Source organism: Mustela erminea, chromosome 3 (genome assembly GCF_009829155.1).
Source record: "Mustela erminea isolate mMusErm1 chromosome 3, mMusErm1.Pri, whole genome shotgun sequence".
NCBI classification, from domain to species: domain Eukaryota; kingdom Metazoa; phylum Chordata; class Mammalia; order Carnivora; family Mustelidae; genus Mustela; species Mustela erminea.
Genome location: NC_045616.1, coordinates 97,587,218 through 97,608,883, shown reverse-complemented (window position 1 = coordinate 97,608,883; position 21,666 = coordinate 97,587,218). Strand labels below are relative to the sequence as shown.

The 21,666-nt window shown below is 36.1% G+C and overlaps 1 protein-coding gene across 1 annotated transcript in view; it reads right to left on the bottom strand.

Annotated features, from left to right (window-relative positions):
• The window catches only part of FBN2 (fibrillin 2), a 252,722-nt gene that overhangs the window by 91,550 nt on the left and 139,506 nt on the right, over positions 1-21,666 (bottom strand). The window contains exons 12-18 of the mRNA XM_032336836.1: positions 16,858-16,977; positions 15,796-15,921; positions 14,828-14,950; positions 12,431-12,553; positions 7,005-7,157; positions 3,931-3,984; positions 2,108-2,233 (exon numbers count right to left, since the gene is read on the bottom strand). Coding sequence (XP_032192727.1) covers positions 2,108-2,233; positions 3,931-3,984; positions 7,005-7,157; positions 12,431-12,553; positions 14,828-14,950; positions 15,796-15,921; positions 16,858-16,977 — 825 coding nt within the window. The remainder of the gene's footprint in view (positions 1-2,107; positions 2,234-3,930; positions 3,985-7,004; positions 7,158-12,430; positions 12,554-14,827; positions 14,951-15,795; positions 15,922-16,857; positions 16,978-21,666) is intronic.

Genomic DNA, 21,666 nt, shown 5'->3' with positions numbered 1-21,666 from the left:
TCTTAATCTCACAAAACAAACTGAGGGTTGCTGGGGGGAGGGGGGTTGGGAGAAGGGGGTGGGATTATCCACATTTATTTTTGCAAGTGTAGTTAATAACAGAAAGAAAAATTGCAGTTCCGAGAGAAAAGCTCCTTCAACTTACACTTTTAGACTTGTAAAGAATAATTGTTCCTTATACCAAACAAGATATACAATATATGTTGTGAAAATTTGGAAAACAGATTAGAAAAATATTTGCTATGATACCATCAGCTCTGATAAACATTTTTTTTTTGGTGTTTTATCTGATTTTTTTCCTTTGGATGTTATGTTTTTGCTCTAATTCTGAATCTTGATTTTTTTTTTAAAAAGATTTATTTATTTATTTGACAGAGAGAGATTACAAGCAGGCAGAGAGGCAGGCAGAGAGAGAGAGGAGGCTCCCTGCTGAGCAGAGAGCCCGATGCGGGACTCGATCCCAGGACCCTGAGATCATGACCTGAGCCGAAGGCAGCGGCTTAACCCACTGAGCCACCCAGGCGCCCTGAATCTTGATTTTTAAAAACCTTATATTTTAAACATTACTGTAAATTTCTCCATGATTGTTGCATTAAGTGTCTCTATCACAAATTATTTACCCACTAGGGAATAACCCACATGCTATGGGTTAAATTGTGTCCCTCAAAAAAAGTTATGCTGAAGTCATAATGTGACCTTATTTGGAAATAGCAATGTTTTAGAAGTAATTAAGTTAAAATGACATAATTAGGGTAAACCGTAATCCCATATGATTGCTGTCCATAAAAAAGGGGAAATGAAATGATGTGAGACAACAGGAAGATGATGTGAAAATACATAGAGGAAAGATGGACATGTGACTGCAGTGATGCATCTACAAGCCAAAGAACATCAGGACTGCAAGCAAACACCAGAGGCTAGATGAGGGAAGGAGGAATCCTCTCCCAGAGCCATAAGAGCACAGCCCTCGGGAAGCCTTGATTTTAGACTTCTGGCTTTACAACTGTGAGACAAGACATTTCTTTTGCTTTAAGCAACTCAAATTTTGGTATCTTGTTAAGGCAACCCTAGCAAACTAAAACTGAAAATTGCCTTCATTTACATTTATAAAATGCAGTTTTAATTCTTATCAAAACTATGCATATACCTACTTTAAAAAGTGAAGGAGCACCACAAACCGTGTCCAGTCTATAAATGCTCACAGAATCTCCCTGTTTTCAGCAGGGTGCCTGTGTGCTCAATTGCACTTGGGAATTATGCTTGAAGCAACTTTGCCTCTGGTAAATATAAGCTAGCTGGTTTACATATTTTTATGAATTTCAATACTCTTTCCCTGTGAGTATCAAAATCTATTGTAAGTACATGACATTTAATGCAGCTCTTTCTATCTATCTGTATGTATGTCTTCAACTCAAGATCGCATGAATATACTCAATAAAAGCCAGTACCACAAGTACAGAAAAACGTATTTCTTTCTAATTATAATCATCAATACTTGGATGTAAGTCACCAATGGCTAGTAACAATTATTACATATGATGGATTAAAAGCATTCATTTTTTAAAAGTGGAATCAAGTACTCTATGAGAAAGCCTAAATTCTTCACAAATTCTTGAATATATGAATAATATACTTGAGTTTTTCCAAACATTCTTTTATAAATTACAAAAAGAAAAACCAATCTCAGTGATCATGTTTGGGTAAGTTATAGCAACTAGCTGTTTCCTTTTAAGTCAAACTTTCCTCAACCTGTAACACTTTATTTTCTTAACTTCTTATTACCCACACTGCTCTATTAGCTCTGAAGTCCATTTCTTAGTGAAAAATTACAGGATTAAGATACATGCAGAAATACAACAGGCTAAAAATTGGGTATGCATCCATTCATTTGATAAGAATGGTTTAAATACTAAGTTATGCCACTAAAAACTTTGTTACTGTGTAACAGAATTGGGTGGATTCCAGTATTTTTATCTCTTGGTACTAAGAAAGAAACAAGGGAAACTATAAGATCTGTAGTTTTATTCACTTATTTGTACTTTGATTTCTCTTATAATTCATTAAATTAAACTATACACAATACTCTTCTATAAATATAGCAACTTACCAATACAGTTTCTTCCAGAGACATCTGGTTCATAGCCACTGTTGCAATTACAACGATAACTACCACGTAAATTTTCACAAATTCCATTGGCACATATATCGGGATCCAAAGCACATTCATTGATATCTGCATTAAGTGTTGAAAGTTTAATGCTCACAGACATTTTATTGTTTGTTGATACATGCAGGCCTAATAAAGACCATTCAACATATTAAGTGTTTACCTCTGCAAACCCACAATCTATCTGTCTTTCAGAAAGGGAAAGGAAATGAAAATAAGGAATAAGAGAATAAAACTGAGGGATATAGGACAATTCTTGGTAAGTTAAAAGAAAAATGAAGGGAACTGGCAGAAATTCAAAGGACTAACCCGTGTAATGTGCCTGTATTTAAAATAAAATTAATAAAGAAATTTATAGGCTGTTGGCTCAAAATCCAAAGAAAAACTTAACCAGATAGGTATTATAGCCATCTAATTAAAAGACAAACATTTACTAGGGTGCCCTGTATAGTTTTATGGTCCCCAAAGGCACAGAATATTTCTATTTTATTATCATTTTTTACAGTCAACTAAGTAATATGATACTTAATCATATTATCTCATTGTTGATAAGTTGAAATTAATGGAGAGAACAGTTCAGTTCAGAGGACAGTGGGTGCTTGAGAACACAATGTTTGGCAATGAGTCACGAACCGGACTACTCTGTCACCAGGGGCAGCAAGACTCGCAGAATGATGCACTTATATGAGCAAACTAGGAGTTCCAACAAGGGGCTGGCTCTGCTGGGGTGATGGTATTGAGGGGTGGGTGAGCAAAAACAAATGTTGGTCACCATGCTCAAATTTTAATCCTAACAACTGTTTCCTAGAATTTGGAGACCTTAAAATACTCTAGAAATCTCAGCTATTTCATTTTGGGGAGAAACATCCCCAAAATGTAACAGTTTGTTTATTCTGGTTTTTGATGTTCATCATAAAGTTGCAATACAGCTGTCAACTCAACTGTAATGTGTCTAAAATCTCAAACATGAAAAGAGAAGAAAATATATGTAAAGAAAATATATGTAAAAATATATATAAAGTGAAGACTAACAGTATCCTACAGTTAAAAAAACACAAAAGAAACTATATGTATATACTATACATATAGTATAAAACTTAGAGTAAACATACAGCAAACTTCTAGATATAGTAGATCTTTAAAGTTATAAACACATATTTATTTTACATTCAAGGTTTCATGGTTAAATTTTGTGTATCATATTACTAAGTTTTATTAAGAAAATATTACTAAGTTTTATTAAGATAAGAAAATATTCCTTAAATATAGAAACATCTCAGAATTTTTAAACATAAATAATCTGAACTTATTTTTAGGGTAGTAAATCCCAAACATAATCCATTTCAAGTATCTCTTAAAGATTTTTTAAAAATCATGTCAGCACCATTATTTAATATTTTTCTTTTTTATTTTTCTTTTTATTATTTTTATTTTATTTATTCACTTTTTTAAAAATATTTTTCTTTAAAATGACTCACTTTTTTTAAAACCTAAATACCAACTTCAGTCTCTTCTTAAGCAATAGTACCCACAAAATTATGGGTGTAGCTTGATAGGGACATTTTCAACAATATATATATTTAACAGATAAATATTTATCTATTATGAAAAATGTACAACTACATACCACTTAATAAACATAGCTTATAATCACTGTTCTAAGAGACAATTTATCTTATTTTATGCTGATATATTTTAAAAATATTAAATACATTCATATTCATTCCATAATTACTATAAGAGTGAGAACCAAACAGAGTTACCTCTTCCATCCACAGTGATCCCTACTCCACTACTACAAAGACCATGGAATTCAGCTAGACGACAAGACAATAAAACAGAACAAAACAAAAAACAGATAAATTAAAAACTCCAAACTCTCTCTTCTCCATACAGGAGTCACTTACCTCATTCCAAAAGTATTCTGAAGAAAAATTACTGGCAAATAATTTTTAAAATGAAAAAGTAATTACTCTTTTCTAGCACATAATTATTGTAACAATTTCAAAATCACTAACATAAAAAAAATTAGTGATTATCACTCTGAATACAGTTAAGTTACAAATATTTTCTACGTATGGAAACTTTTTTTAAAAACCCAAATTGCATTGTAGGGAATGTTTTTTAATATTTTTTATCTCAATAACAAAACTGTAATAAACAATACTTGGTATAAGAGCATTTACCATGTTTCTGGTGTTATTCTAGCATTTTACATCTAATAATTTATTTGATCCTCCCAATATTAGGAACTGGATAATTATTTTATTGAAGTGTAGGTGATACACAATATTACATTAATTTTCAGTGTAGAACATTGTGACTGGACAATTTGATACATTCTGTTGTGCTCACCACAAGTGCAGCAACGATTCCTGACCACACAACACAGTTAAAACAGCACTGACTGTATTCCCTAAGCTGAGCCTTCATCCATATAACTTACTGATTCCATAACTGGAAGGCTATACCTACCACTCTCCTTCATCCATTTGGCTTAACCTTTTACCCCTTTCCACCCATTAGTTTGTTCTCTGTATTTATGGCTCTGCTTCAACTTCTGTTCCTTTATTTGTTTTGTTTTTTAGCTTTCACATATAAATGAACCCATATGGCATTCATCTTTGTCTGACTTATTTCACTTAGCATCATACCCTCTAGGTCCATCCTAGCTGTTGCAAATGGCAATATTTCATTTTTATCGCAGCTGATTAATATTCACAAACCAGATACCATTAGTACCCCTCTCTGACACCTGAGAAAACTGGGACACAGAAGGAAGTGACTTGCCCCAGATCATAGAAGGTTAAGTGGGGAAAGGCTTGGATCCTCTACATTGCATCATATACATTTCATGTTAATATTCCACTTAAATATAGACTACTATATATTTTTTCTCATAGAGACTATTAAACATTTTTTCCCAGTTATGTGGATAAACCACATTTATTCAAACAATCTCTTAATGATGAAATCAGGTTGTCCAACTTTTATAACAATTATAAGAATAATATGAAATTTAAATTTATCACTAAGTTAATCTCTTAGTAAAACTGCTCAGAATTTATGCCTCTTTTTAAGGCTTCTGCTAGTTTTCCTCTTCCTACATGTCCCAGGTTAGCCTTCGATCTGCAGTATGAGAGAGTACCCTTATGGGCAAAAGCAATATAATAAACAAAAATGATGTCTTATTTTAACTTTCTTTCAAGTTGAGCACATTCTCTCATGTGGTTCTCTACCATTTGCATATGTGCTTTGTGAAATCTTGTTTGTGTGCACTTTTTTCTATAGATGATTTCAACTTCCCTTACAGATTAATGCAAATTCCTTATAAATTAAGGAACATGTTTTTCCGTTACATGTGTATTTTAGTGTTTGGTTTCTGCTCTGAAAGTCCTCCATTATTACAAAATAACAAAAAAGTTAATATGTTCTATCTACAAGAGGATTATTTTGTAAGGTCTAGCGCAGGGAGCTAACTTCGTATTTTTTCTAATATTTTATCATCAATATTTATTACTTATTTCAATCTTTCCTCACTGACCTAAATGGCATCTTTATTGTACCCAACATTCCCATTTAAAGTCACATCTGTTCCTAGATTCCAGGTTTTATTAGTTCACTCATCATTTTATCTAGTCTTTATATTTCTTTGATAACATGCAGAATTGACGTCAATATTTTTAGGACAAGAGTTCCTATATAAACTCTTTTTTCAAAAAAATATCATGCTCAGTTCTTTCCAGAAGAACTCTGATGCTTTGCTAAGATTTGAACAATTCACTTATGATTTTCAACAGAATTACAAGCCATTTCTCTTTGCTAGAATGCATTTCTTCCACCCTCTACCTGGAATGTTCTTTATTTTTTTTTAAATATTTTATTTATTTATTTGACAGAGAGGGATCATAAGTAGGCAGAGAGGCCGGCAGAGAGAGAGAGGGGGGAAGCAGGCTCCCTGTTGAACAGAGAGCCTGACTCGGGACTCGATCCCAGGACCCTGAGATCATGACCTGAGCAGAAGGCAGAGGCTTAACCCACTGAGCCACCCAGGCGCCCACCTAGAATGTTCTTAAGCCTTTTTTCAAGACCAAACTGAGCAGAAGCCCACCCCCACCGCCAGCCCCCTGAAGTCCCTCCCAGCTTCCCCAGACCACTTATTGCTTCTTCCTCTGTGCTCTCCAGTTCTCTGTTTCCGTCCCTCTTAAGGCACTAATCATAGTAACCTGTAGTTTATACGTTTGCCTGCCTATGCTCTCAACTATTCCCCACTTGAAAGACAAAAAGAGATTGTGTTTATTCTTAAATCCCTACTATACCTACACAAATTCGGTACAGATTTGTAAAAATACAAATAACCAAGAGTCAGAACAGTCAAAGAAATAGACCATGCAATCTGCCTGTATTTGTGAATAAATTAGTAAAAATGTTCATTACTTTCTGGAACTACTGACAGACTGCAGCCTTAGACTATGCTTTGGCAAGATGAAAAATAAATAAAAGCAGGCTGTTGTGAATTTAACATACCTTGAAAATAACAGTGGATTTTAGACTATTCACCTTCCCAATCATCGGAAACAGTGAGGCTAAGGAATCCACGTAAGAAATCCATTCTAACAATCCTAATTAGGTCAGCAAATACTTTCTTCTATTCCCCGTGTGTACTCTGCCCAGGGATCATAGGTAACTACAGGTCAAATCTCATCATATGCCTCAAATACCAACACAGATTTGGAATTCTTCAACAGAAAACAGAGCCGATGTACTCTTTGGCCAAATGTTTAACGTTACCTTTCCAGATTCTATATCAGATGTGAAACTAGCAAATGGGGGCTACCTGAATTTTTAGCAGGGCAGGGCTGGCAGGGCTCCCCAAAACCGTAGTCAGGATTGGCACAGCAGCATTCGGACTTGGTCACCGCGCCTGGAAAAGGACGGACACACACTCCCTTCTTGATTCCACCATAGCACGTACTGCGCATGTGAGTATCTAAAAGGAGGGAGAAGAATAGTAATTTGAGATTCTGCTACATCTAAAGGGATTTCAAAACCGAGGGCTTCTTTTAACCTAAGTGGCTACTAGACAGGAAGTTTCTGGAGGGCTCCTGACACTTTTCTTCTTCTTTGTATCTTTAGCATATAACAGTGCTCAGAAATCAATAAATGTGTACTGTCGACAATTCTTTTTTTTTTCCCCCCCTTTTCCTCCACAAAGTTTTATGCACTAAACAAGCATTCATTATCATACTTACTCCCCAGGCCTTTTACAGAAGCAGGTATAACACCACCATTATAAACATCACTTCAAGCTCATATCACTGGCTACCCAATACTCAAAATGACACATTTTATTTCTATTTTGGAAGTTCTCAGGAACAACGAAATGCAGTGAAGTAAACAACGTTGAGAGGACACTGCTTGGTCATGAGATTTCTTACTTCAACTTTCTGAGTTAGAGGGCCTTTCTTGTCAACCCCCAGCTGACTACTGTGAACTATGTTTTAATCTCAGATTCTCAAAACCCAGTTATAAAAATAATAGTCACTGCTATGTGTCCTTAGCCTTGCGTTAGTTGCTTTACAGACATCATCCCATTGAACATTCTCATCAACAGGTCCATAGGACAGTGATCATTATCCGCAATTTGTTGATGAGGAAGGCAAGGTTCAGAGGGATTCTTTAAGTAGCTCCAAGTTCTAGACTACCCAGTGCCCAAGCTGGAGTTCATACTTAGGCTGTGGGACTCCTAAAGCTCTTCTTTTTCCTGCTGTGTATCCCTAAGAAGCATATTCAGCTTAGGCTCTCACTCCGAATTCTCATAAAATATGCTACAACTTTATGAGACAGTAAATAGTGAACTATAAAAAACACAAATCACCAGAGAGGCCAGAGAAGCAGCATAGCTTTTAAACACTACACTGACAAAGTTATTCAAAACTTGTTGGAAATAATTTTATCTACTTATTACACAGAATAACCCACTGTGTCACCTACTGCTTTCTTATGATCTGGTGATGTTTGTCATTAAAAAGTAAGACTTATAGCTGCACCAGACGATGAGATGTGTGAATGCTCATATGGAAGAAGACATGAAATTTACCACAACAATCCTCCAGAGAGGACATGTTGTCCCCTTCTGCCTCTGCTGAGATGGAGTTTAGCAAAGTCAGCTCTGAGTTACATATAAGAGTAGGACATGACTCAAAGACAAATATGCACAAATAGAATATAGTTTGATTTACAATATGATTTTTTGAGTAACTAGGATAACATCTATTATCTCAGAAGGCATCAGAGATGGTCAAAATTTTTTCTGTGTACATGTTGAGAAGATAATCCTCACAGTTTTTAGAAGCAAGATGATAAAAAGCTGATGGTACTCACTGGTAGAGAGAGACAAATTACGTATTCCTCTGGGCTACAGATTATCTAAGTTGTTTAGAATACCCAACACCAGAAAAGCAAAGTAACTACCTTTGCTTTTGCAAAGTGGCTACCTATGTGTAGGTTTCAGGGACACGGATTGTCCTGGGTTCTGGTCCCTGTGGGATGGACTTTATGTGAAATATTTAACACTTGCCTCATCCATTAAATAAGGATAGAGTTTACATAATAAATGAGAGTTGTTTGTTAAGCACTAAGCACAGTGTGTAAGACATACAGGAAATACTCAAAAAACATGGTGACTACCTTATTTCTCTCTTCTATTTTTAATGAGGACAGTCAACCTTTTCCTGTTAACAGGTACCAGACTGGAACTCTAGTTCATAATAACTAAAACTAAATGCTCATGGGTGAACAGGGTAGGAGGCATCAAAAGCTCCATCACATAAACATTTTGATGAAGACCTGGACCAAAATGCTGCTGAGCTGTATGTTTTCCATGGTATCGAATTCCTTCATCACTCTTACTTAAAGAATAGAATTTTTTAAAGGATTTTCTCAGATTCTACACACCACTGGTAAAGTGTGTTTGGATACAAAATGTTAATTTCATTTTATTCTTTCTTTAGTGTCAACTTTTCTCTATTGCCTAAAGTAGCAACTCTTAAGACTATGCCTTAGATATAATGCTGCTATTCTAATAAAACAGTAGCAACTGTAAGAGCTAACTTATTGGGCATGCTCTAAGTGCTAGACACCATTTAAAGCTTTATACAAGTAAGTCTAATATTAACTTATTTAATTGTCAAAAAACTAATGAGGCAAAGAGGTACAGAGAGGTAATGTGTCTTGCCTAAGGCCACAGAGCTAATAAAGAGCACAATTAGGACAAAGAAAATTAACCTTTTAACTAAGAGAAATGTCAAACAGTATCAATAAAGATGTCAAAATACTCCTCAGCTAATTTAAGAGGATGTTAAAAAGGAAACCTCAGCTGAAATCCCAAGGCTCTAAACATCAAATAATAAGGTGAATTTTGAGACTACACCCTGAAGGAAGTGGATATGGAAATGACTTGCCAATCCTTAAAAACCCTCCCAATTAAGAAAAGATTTTTTGAGCAGGAATTTTTTGGCATGAGCTGGATTATGAGTTCGGGGTGCTCCTATCCTCACCACTGGTCTGAAGAGAAGAGCTTCACAGGGAGCAGGTTACAAGTTTTGTGTGTCTAGCAGCTCTGCCCAGGACACCTACAGGCAAAAGTGAGTGGCTGCTATTACTACTAGAGGGGCAGGTGATATCCACCTCTATTTGTAAGGTGAACGGGGCAAAGGATGGTGTGTCTTTTGGATTAGAAGTGGGCCACACAAAGAGAGAGTATCCTAAAACAATGGTGTGGAGGAGTGCTGAGATAGCATCAGGCAGAACCTATCTGGATGACTAAAGACCTGAGAATGGGGGAGGAGGGTCCCCAGGGTAAGAAGGCAGTGTCTGGATCTCAGGAAGGTCAGAAGAATGGTTCTGGGGGAACCACGAAGGGAAGGGGTGCTTTCAACACTAGGGAAGCCCAAATTCCTTGAAGTCATCCTAAGATGGTCACCAGTGCATCTGTCTCCCTTCTCACCACTTCTCCTGCTCTTTGACTCTGTAGAGTCTGAAAACATCCTACTCAAGGACATCAGGAAGCTTGTGAGAGAAGTTTTAACTTCAAGTCAGGTTCAGAATATTATTACATGGAACCAAGTATTCTAGTCTCTAAATTTAGATTGTCTTCGTTACAGTAAGCTGTCACATAAATTTAAGAAAAGTAAAGTTACGAGGTTGCCTGACTTTTCTTCCTTACTTACTGGGTAAATGGCTTCTACTGAACAAATTAAAGATACATTTTAAAAGGACAGGAGAGACCAAAATATAGTTGCCTTTTGTTTATGCTCTGCCTATGAGTCATGCTTCTCCAACTTGCTCGTTACAACAAGTTTATTTTTCTAAAAATAAAAACCCGGATCTCAGTGTCTAAGGAAACAAAAACAAATATACAAAAGGTAAATCGAAAATTGAAGTGCTAACCCTAATAATAATTCATAGTTGTGATTCATTTCTGACTTCAATAATCAGTGCATGTCAAAAGCATCAACAAAGACAGAGAGATGAAGAAAAAACATTTAGCATGTTATGGGAACAGCAATATATATAATCAGACAAAAATGGTATTTTTATTTTAAAAAAGTTTAATTGACTGCAATTGTGAAATCCTGGAGGCTTTCTAACAATGTCTCATACTGTTTCTGTATGTGGACGAGAGAATGAAGATTTGTGTTTGAAACACTATATTCCTCATCACTACACTCATACACTGGTTGCTTAAAGGAAAAATGATTTCGTCCTCCCAAACTGGTTTTGTACTCATCATAGATTTCAACAGAATCACTGAGGTAAAGGCAAGGGCCAAGTAAGTATATCGCAGCAAGTGAAAACACTTCAGCTCTGTTAAGCAGGAAGGAGCTACATTCTTCTGGCTGCTGTATTTAAAATATCCCTGAACGAAGTGCTGACAATCTTGTAAGCGGAAATAAATCCTAGATTGGAGATAGTGGATGAACTTAAGTGGACAGATTATTTCCATCTGCTGTTGCTTCTCTCCCCCACCCCACCTCCTTTGGGATACAAATGGTTTGATTCTCATAGGGAAGAGTAAAGTATCATCACCTATGTCTAAGAAAGAATTTCATTTCTCTCACTTATACTCTTACACCAACGAATATGTCTGCCTTTTACCGAGTCACCTGAGAAATAAAGGGTGCACAATGACTAAGGCACCCTGGGGGTCTTATGAAAGCCTTCTGGAGAGAAAACTGTGGTAACTGTATTTTGAAAAGTAAATCATTCTGCTGTTACCATTGGGACATATGGTTGGGTTCTGAAATGCATGACATTTTTGATTTGCCTGCCTCTTTAAAGCTGATGCTGGCTAACCCTGATTTGCATGGAACCCATTTGGCAAAAGGAACTTTTTAAAAATAGCAAAACAATTTGGAACGGTTTAGAATAAAATATATATATTCTATCTCATACTTTTCCCTTGTTTCTATAGTTAGCTGCATAGCGATGAGAAAAAACAATATGAAAACATTTCTACCTTTTGACAGAACTCCAACTTCTTCTACAGAAGTTATTTACATTTTAAAATGTGTTTGAATAAAAACAGCGTTTATTTACATATAACTATACTCTCCATTTCATATCTTATTTGCTATAAATTATAAAATCTAAATCCATTGTACTTAGAGACTCAGTCAGCTAACACTGTCAAGTATCCTGATTTAAGGATGATTTTCTTCTTCTCCAGCAATTTTGACTTGCATCTCATCAGAGCTTTCTTCCGGGAGCTTGCTGGGCTCTCTGTACATTTTTTTTGAACCACTTTACTGAGGTATAATTCACATACCTAAGAATGCACCCAATTAAAGAACATAACTCAATAGGAGTGTGTGTGTGTGTGTATATGTGTTTTAGTATATTCAACATACATATAATCATCACTACAACTGATTAACTAATTTTAGGACATTTCACCACCTCAAAAATGCCTTTAGCAACCACCTCCTTATCTGGCACTCCTACCTTCTCTGCTCTAAGCAAAACGAATCTGCTTTGACTCTACAGATCTATCTGCTTTGGACTTTCACATGAATGGAAACATATGCCATCTGGGTTTTTGTGAGCTGCTCCTTTCACTCAGCATGTTTCCAAGGCTTATTCATACTTGTGCATTTTTGACTACTTCCTTTTTATGGCTGAATACTTCTCCACCTTACAGATATATCTTTATTTTTTCAAAGACCATTAGGACAGTGGGCCATTACAGAACGATTCACTTACCAACACACACGCGTCCATCCACACCCACAGCCAGGCCTGGGGGACAGTCACAGCGGAAGGACCCTTCGTTGTTGATGCAGTGTCCATTCATGCAGATTCCTGGGGTCTGGCATTCATCAACATCTGTCCAGAGGGAAGCACAACCCAGGCCATTAACTGGGTAAATTTACTCTTATTACAGAGTTTACCTGTTCTCACCACTCTAGACTATCAACCTTTTGTTTTCCATTTTATAATTTGTGGAAGGACACAGAAGTGATAACAAATCTTGAATCTAAGTGCAACTCTTCTTTTTTAAGATTTTATTTATTTATTTGAGAGAGAAGGAGAGTGAGAGAAAGCACAAGCAGAGCAGAGGGAGAGGGAGAAGCAGATGCCCCACCAAGCAGGAAGCCTGAAGCAGGGCTCAATCCCAGGACTCTGGGATCATGACTTGAGTCAAAGGTAGACACTTAACCAACTGAGCCACCCAGGTGCCCAAACACCAACTCTTTCAAGCATATTTTCAGAAAGACTGACGCAGAGTTGCCTCCCTTTACCCATTAGGGAAAAAAGTAGCCTCATACACTCATTTTTCATTATCTATCTGCTATTTCTGTTTAATATTAAATGATATTTAAGTCAAGTTAATTCAATGAAACATATTCTTAAAACCAAGCTAAATGTTTGTAATTACCTTTTATTTACACACACATAAAATTCAAACCAAAGAGAGATGCTGTTTTAACATTAAGTTGATCACTTCATAATAACAAAATACGGAACCATCTCTCCTTTTTAAAAGATTAATTCATTTATTTTATTTTTTTTACCATCTTTTTTTTTTTAAAGATTTTATTTATTTATTTGACAGTAGATGGACAGGCAGGCAGAGAGAGAGAGAGAGAGAGAGAGAGAGAAGCAGGCTCCCTGCTGAGCAGACAGCCCGATACGGGACTTGATCCCAGGACCCTGAGATCATGACCTGAGCCGAAGGCAGCAGCTTAACCCACTGAGCCACCCAGGTGCCCCTAATTCATTTATTTTAGAGAGAGAGAGAGTGAGCATAGGGCTGGTGGGGAGAGGGGGAGAGAGAGAGGGAGAGAGAATCTCAAGCAGACTTCCCACTGAGCATGGGTCTGATATGGGGCTCAATCCTGACTCTGAGATTGTGACTTGAGTTGAAAGCAAGAGTCGAATACTTAACCAACTGAGCCACCCAGATGCCCCATGGGGCATCTCTCCTAATTTTTAATCTGTTAGAGTTTATCAAATATAATCCAACAAAGAATGGCTTCCCTCAAAGATGAAACAGCCTTCAAAACACAGGGCCACCAAATCATGAACATTTTAAGATTTGCAGATTACAGTATCAGTAGTAAGGAAGTAAATTTAAAAAAATTTCAAGACAGCAGAAACTGTTGAGGTCTTATTTATATGTGTATTTAAGATTCTTAGGAAATGCTTAAATAAAATAACATGCTATAATGTAACGTTACACCCTGGAACATAACACTGAACTCAAATCCTGTGTTAAATCCATGTCAGCTAATGTTGAGATGACATCTCAATCATGAGTTAAAATAGCAGAGCTACAACATTTCTACTGAATGCTGTACTCCCCTTTTATGAATAGTCAAGAAGCTATTTTTTATTCAGAAATACAAGATCAGTCTCGATCTTTCTTTCTCAACTCTCCATGGAATTTTGTTGAAATTACAGGAACTGGTTATCAGCACTAATGCTATTCACGTAAGTTTGTGCAATGGAAAGTAGAAAAGATTCAAAGAGTGGATTTCATATAAAAGGAGAAAAATGAAAAAAAAACTGCAAAATTGGTTCTAACTTACTAAATTAAAATTGTGAGTATAAATTGGATATAAAAGCACTTCTTTTGCTTACTAGAGTTACCACTAGAGCTTAGCCTTCAAAATGGCTTTATAAACAAAATTGATAGGAACACTCAAAATACTTCTTCGCTAAGTCACAATATAAGATTTTTAGAGAATGGTATAGTCATGATCTGTAGAGAGTTTATGGAAAGTATGTAATACAAAACAGGTAATGAATGAAAGTGGAAAATCTAGCTCTCAGAGCACAAAAAAAAATGAAAACCTTCCAAGACTTTTTTCTTCCTCTTTTATATTTAGGCAAGGGGTACAGAGAAATTATTTCTACATTGTCTCTTCCAGACTTGCTAGAACCAATCTGTCATTCCCTTAATTTTTCCTACACCATTATTATTTTTTAAAGATATTACTGTTTCTTAGACCACAATGTATGTTTTTCTGGGATGCTTTAGACACCTGCCTTACTGAATTAGCAAGAGATGTGAATAATATGAAATCCACATGAAGAAACTGAAGTAATTCTTGATGATTCATTCAATGGTTACTTTCCTATCAAAGCCATACATACCAGTACAGTAACGCCCATTTGGAGCCAAGACAAATCCTGGCTTGCAGATGCACTTGAAGCTACCATCTTCATTAATGCACATCCCATTCAAACACATGTTAGTAGTTGTACATTCATCATGATCTGCAGAAGGAGAGCAGAACAACTTATACCACTGGCCTTGTGGGAACCACTTCCCTCTCCTTTCACAAATAACCACCAATCATGTTCTACTATAGAAGTGAGCCATGTGCTCATTGATTTTTTTTTTCCTAATATGAACGCCAACCAAGTGAGAGCAAATAGGATGGAGAACATGAAGGGCCTTTAGTGTAAGGAATATAAAGGAAAATATTAAGTAAATGTTGTGCTTGGTTTTTATTAAAACCACATGAGACGTGCTTTACTTTGATTAGCAAAAATGTTTATATGATTTCAGGGGGTGGGGGAAGTTTCTTCCGTAAGGGAGAATAAAGCAGTGATAAACGTCACTGTGAGTGAAATGATCTGGACCTGGATTAGTAGCTGAAATATTGTGTGTTGCCGTGTGACTACAGTATTTCTGTGGGGTACTGGTATCCACTGGTACCAGACATCACCAGGACTTCAGATTTAGAGATTTGATTATCACATTATAGACATTTTTATATTCTGCCAGACTAGAGCTAATTGTTGGTGTCATAATGGCAAAATGTGAAATCCTGTAGGTGCTCGTAATTACCACAAAGCAAAACGGCTACCTAGAATTAAACATATACCACACAGAAAATTTCCAGAAGCAACACATTATTCACTGTTACACCATTTCCAAACAATTTATCCTGTGACTCTAATGGCCTCATATTAAATGCGTTTATATTTTACCTAAGTCATCTGAAGAATTCTCACATACGTGCTATGCAAGTTTTCATAGAAATAGCATATATGGTTCTAAATAAAAATGTGTATCTTTTAGAAAGCTTTTGCAAGGGGGCAGGCAATTTCCATACCAACACAGTTTTTTCCATCTGTAGTTAATTCAAAGCCAGCGTTGCAAATGCACTGGAAACTTCCATCTGTGTTCACACACCGACCGTTTTTACAAAGAACCCCATTCTGGATGCACTCGTCGATATCTGGGACAATGAAGGATGGCCAAATGTTATTCTTTTACAATGACCACAGGCAAAAACAGTAAGATAATAAATGTGATGTTCAACATCCAGTTTATATTTTTACATGTAATAACTCAGGTCATGTTGCTTCTTTAGCCAAACTTCCAAACTTCTCTCACCAGCTTTTTTCTTTTTTTCTTTTTGACAGCCCTGACCTAGAGGAGCTGAAGAAGGAAAAGAAAAAGAATATTGGGCCGGGGGTGTGCCAGGAAGCTGGAAGAGGTAGACAGTGCAGGGAAATGACTGGTGCAGTGTTTTGGACACAATGGTCAAAGATGTCCAAACTCAAGGCAAGCTGCTGAGTAAGAAGAACACAGTAACCTCAAATCACCTGGGTTAACAGCATGATGATGAAGGCTGTGGGATGAGCTTAGCCAAGCAACGACCCACGGATAAATAGGAAATGTAGAAGACGACAAGCGGAGTCATCTGCAGAAAGAATTCTGCAATGAATCAGCACTGAGGAGGAATTGAGAGGACAATGGGTGGGGAAGTGTAGCAACAAAACTGTGAATCAAGATGAGGCCTGACTTGGTGTTGGAGCACATGTGAGGTTCAAAGAAAACAGTAGTTGAAAATGACTATAAATCCTAAGGTCCGTTAATCAGAGAGCAGGAAGGCTACTGATGTTACTTAGAGAAAGGAACCTGTGATTGAGGGAAGGAAGATAAACTGAATTTTCTGCAAAGCCAGATATCATGTGGCCAGGGTTATACACCCAAACAGTGTTTGTGCATAAAGGAAGCACTTCTGAGAGGAGCATAAAATAAATCTGTAGTAATACAACAGCACTTACTTCATTCTATGTCTTATTTTAATAAATTTACTTTTAACCTCAATAGCCTGGGTCACTATATTTCATGGAACATTTTCATATGTGAATGCAAACTGCCTTACCAATGCATGCTTGCTTAGTAGGAGTCCTCTGGAATCCAGCATGACATTTACAATAATAGGATCCAGGTGTGTTAACACAATCTCCATTAGTGCAGGGATTTGATGTACATTCGTCAACATCTGTGAGCAGCAAAAGAAACCATTACAGACTTCACTCCATTCCTAGAAATGTTTGTTTAAAGTACATTTAGGCCTCCCAAATTTGAGAGAAGGCCAGTCAGTGGTAATAGTCTAAAAAGCAGAGTATTTATAAATGAATGAAAATTCCTTTCTTGAAATAGAGAGGCCAGCCTAGAGATTTACAAAAATATTGCCGATTGGAAAGTACAAGGGAATTTGCTTTAATCAAGAAATAATGATTTTTCAATTTGAGAAATGCACAATGATTAAAAGCTCTGAAAAGCTTCTTCTTCTTTTTTTTTTTTTTAAGCTGACTCAGTAAAGACACAGCCATGAGTTCTAAAAGGCTCTGACACTTATCTGTTATAATCTGGGCACGCTAATAGCCTTTTCAAAGCTTTGTACGGTATTGGAAACCGAATAAAAGATGTCTAAAGACAGACATTTATAGATTCATCCTGTAAGTTTCATGATTTTAAAGAAAGAAACTGACAGATTGTGGAATTTCTTTGTTATTATGTGTTGTCCTCAATTAGATATGTAACTACCCACTGAGGCTTGGGTGTTTGAAGTAATACAGGATGGGACAGAAAATGGAAATTAATTAAAATAAAGTCTATTATCTTCAGCAGCCTCAGTTTTCTTTAGGACCTTAAAATGGGCACAGGAATTTTTTTTTTGCATAAATCAAGTTCAATGCAAATACTAGTTCTGATCCCAAATGTGAGAAACATTACTGTTTTTCATTCAAGTTCTCCTAAGGCTTGATTAAATGCAAACCCATCGCAGGGACTGCAAGACCAAATGGCAGATGGAACAGTCTGGACTGCTTACAGCCCAGACAAATTACACGTGCCAGAGTCAGAAAAAGTTAAATTCATCTTCTCTCAGCAATGCCCACTAAATGTAATTTTGAATGCTAGTAAATTAAAAACCTCACTAGCTGGTAAGGGCATAATGACTTGCCATTTCATATACACGTAGAAGCTATTAACATATACAATTTCAGCTAAATTGGAGAACACAACAATCAAATGAATTCACAGGTTTACCATTTTAATAAACAGATTACTCCTTTCACAGATGTTCTTAAAAAAGGAACTGTAATCTATCAAACTCACCAACCTCCTTTATATAAACACTCAGACTAAATGCAATTAAGCCCTCTCTGGTAAAGGAGGGGAACAACAACAACAAAAAATCTCATAGCAAATTAAATCAAAACAACAGAGAATAACAGGATTAAATGCTTTTTCAATTCACCGAAGGGCACCTTCAGTCCATTAAGATTCACTTACATTTAAACTTTTGGTTGATAACATCAATTCTACTGAGCCAAAGGAATGAAGCAAAATGAGAAAAGACAGAGTTTAGAGAGTTAGCAAGCATATAAAAAAACTTAGTGGACTTTCCAATAGGAATTACAACCTTGAATTTGCAATGTTGAAGATAGCTTTAATTCTCTGGTGTATGTAATACTGAAATGCAACAATTCAAAAATGTGTTGTAGATGCACATTTTCAGAAGCTTCATTGTAAAGTTCAATTCTAGTGAAGAACATTACACTATGCACCCAACCCCCTTTTGTTGAGGTAAACTTTCCTGGGCCACTTTTCAGGGCCTTTTCCTTCTTTGAGAACCTGTTCCTGCGGCCCCTCGGTGCCAGGACACCTCTGCCAATTATTTTGCCATGACAGCCATAATGCATTTTGACTTCCTTAGCCCCTTAGAGATCATACCAAAGGATCAGTACATAGAAAGATAGAGTAGTTCACTTACTTATTTCTTCTTTATAAGTGAAAACATTCACTAAAAAACTATCAGTGAGTTTAAAATCCATGACTTTCAAATCCCATTTGTTTTGGGGGATTATTGTAAGATTTTAAGTTGTAGACTCATAAATGACCACCGCCATGTTTAGATATGTACATTTCATGGCTCTTGATTCTGAGGTGTCAAAGCCTAATACTTCCAACTGATCACCTTTGTTTTGTCCCATGTAGAGGAGCAGGACTACTTAAACAATAGTCTGTAAGCTTTGGTTTCTTCCTATGTTTTCACCAGGGACTGGGTATTTTTAAGCAAAATTCACAGGATTTTTAAACTCCTAAAATAAACAAAATAATTGGGAAAGAGGCTGATTATCAAAATGGTTACATTCTCAGATACTACTGGGGTTAGGATAGTATTCTTACAAAATACTACTAATAAAAGAAGTACTAATAAAGAATAATAGTATTCTTATGAAATACTTGGAAATATTTTATATTCTAATTTAACAAACACTTAATTGGCAAGGACTCTAAGATTACCTATGGCCCAAAAGAAACAGGAATAATTTCTTACTACCCCAAATACAATTATTTGAATTGAGTTAAAACCTATTGCTAACAGTAGTTTGTCTTATAGAGACATAAAAAGTTCCACAAATACATTTTAGAGTAGAACTCTCAGGGAAAGGAGAGAAAAAGGTGGTGAGTAAATAAAACTGTTTTCAGGTCTTAAGAGTACTTCTTATAATAGCAAACTGGACAAGATTTTATTTTCTTTGTGTGTGATCCTTTAATAGAGTTATGACCTTTCATGTTATGACACTTCATTAGTATCTAACACAAGTTGCCAAACAGCAATGGCAATGTGTTATTCCTAAAAATATAGTGCAATGAGTTACCACTCTTATCTCATGCTCCTACAATTTAAAATGCTAGTTAATTTAAATCCTCTTAACTTTTTCTGATGTCCCAATTTGTTATTTATAAAGTCAAATTCAACCTGATCAAAGAGTACTGAATTAAAAATATTAAAAATTGGGTGCCTGGGTGGCTCAGTCGATTAAAGCAACCCACTCTTGGTTTCAGCTCAGGTCATGATCTCGGGGTGATGGGACTGAGCCGGATGTTGAGCTTTGGGCTTAGCTTAGAGACTACCTGGGACTCTCCCTCTCCTTCTGTCTGTTCCCTCTGCTTGCTCTCTTTTTCTCTCTCCCTGACACCCCCGCAAAGATAAATAAATCTTATAAAAATATATTAAAAACCTATTTTCTGAAAATATGTCCCAATACTAATCTTTGTCTCTATCAACTACAACGGTTAGAAAGACAACCTTGCTTGGGTTTTCACTTTGCAGGATAGGGGGATGAGATCAATCTAGGATGGAACTGTTTGTAACAATATTTGGGTAAAATACATAAGCTTGAGTTATATTAACACATTAATTGTACAGACATGCAATCCCCATGCTAAATTAGACAGAGTTTATGAAAACAGTTGTAGCAGTTCTCCTCACCGGTTTCAGAAAAGTAAGGCCCTATTATCACATTCCCTGTATGTGATTAGCTCATGTCCTTTGCATCTAGAGTTACACTACCTGTGCATCACCCTTGGGAGAATCGAGAAAATAGTTACTGAAATCACTTTCTGTAGGACTTGATTCACTAAAGGAACCCTGGTTGAGAAGGCTGGCTCATGCATGACTGCAGAAAAAACTTTTGATCCTTAATGATAGGTCATTTTTTTACCATTAATTCACAAACTCCCTCAGAGTACAGGCGTTTTGCTAGGGAGAATAAAGTGCACCTGGGAGCTAATATGAACCAAATGGTGGTCTTTGGCTCATTTGCAGTAAAGATTAAACTTTTGGCCTGATTTTATTTGTTCGTTAGTGAATCATGTGGTAACACATGAATGACAAATATTAATAACAATATAAAGAAAGTCAATAAAATTTCAGTTTGATCTACCCTGTAATTTTATATGTATCTACAAGGGAAGATATTTTATATATTGCATACTTATAAATCAGGTTTTCTGGTAGAAAAGTCAATTTACGACTTAAATTATACTTAAATTATAACATAAATATAATTATTTACTATAATAAAAATTATAAATATATTAAATTAATAATAAATATACGCATATTTTATGGTGTTTCCCAAAATACCACCTGATCCATCTCTTAAATAAGCATCTAGTAGTATTAGCTAAGCCACGGCTACTGCATATGGTTATACCCTGCATAACCCCAAGGTGTGGCATTTATATAGATTACGTGAATGGTCCTTCTATAGTTGTGCAGTGCAAAACCCATGTAACAGCATATAAGGATCCTGAATTTAGCCTTAATCATTCTCAGTCGTATGTAATTTAGAGTGACTGGTTTTTCCTAAACATCATATTTGACTGACATTTTCCTTCAAGACCATAGTGCACTTAAAAATTTTCAATGTACACTGGTAAAATTATGACATTCTCTGTTCCTGGTCTTTCATCTATATAAGAGAAGACTTGAACCCAAATCAGGTACTTAGGGTTATGCTAATTATGAAGCATTTACACAATCATTTGCTAAAACTACTCCTAAACTAAAACTACTCTCAAGGTATCATCAAAACCCTTTTCATTATAAAATCCAATAGATATTTTGGCCCTCATTATATTTGAGTTTTCTGCCACATCTCACACTTGCCACTACTTTTCTCTTCAAATGGTATCCTTGCATCAGGGACTTAATACTTTCTGGATTATCTTGCTGTCTCACCAACGCAATTAGTGAGTTTTCTTTAGGGGACTGTGTTGCTATGGCATAGGGTTTCAGCCACAGTAGTACGGTTATCTTTCCATTCTTGCTGGGGTTCACATGGGTGATAATACTCACCCTCACGGTTCTAAGAGCCACCTATATGACCCT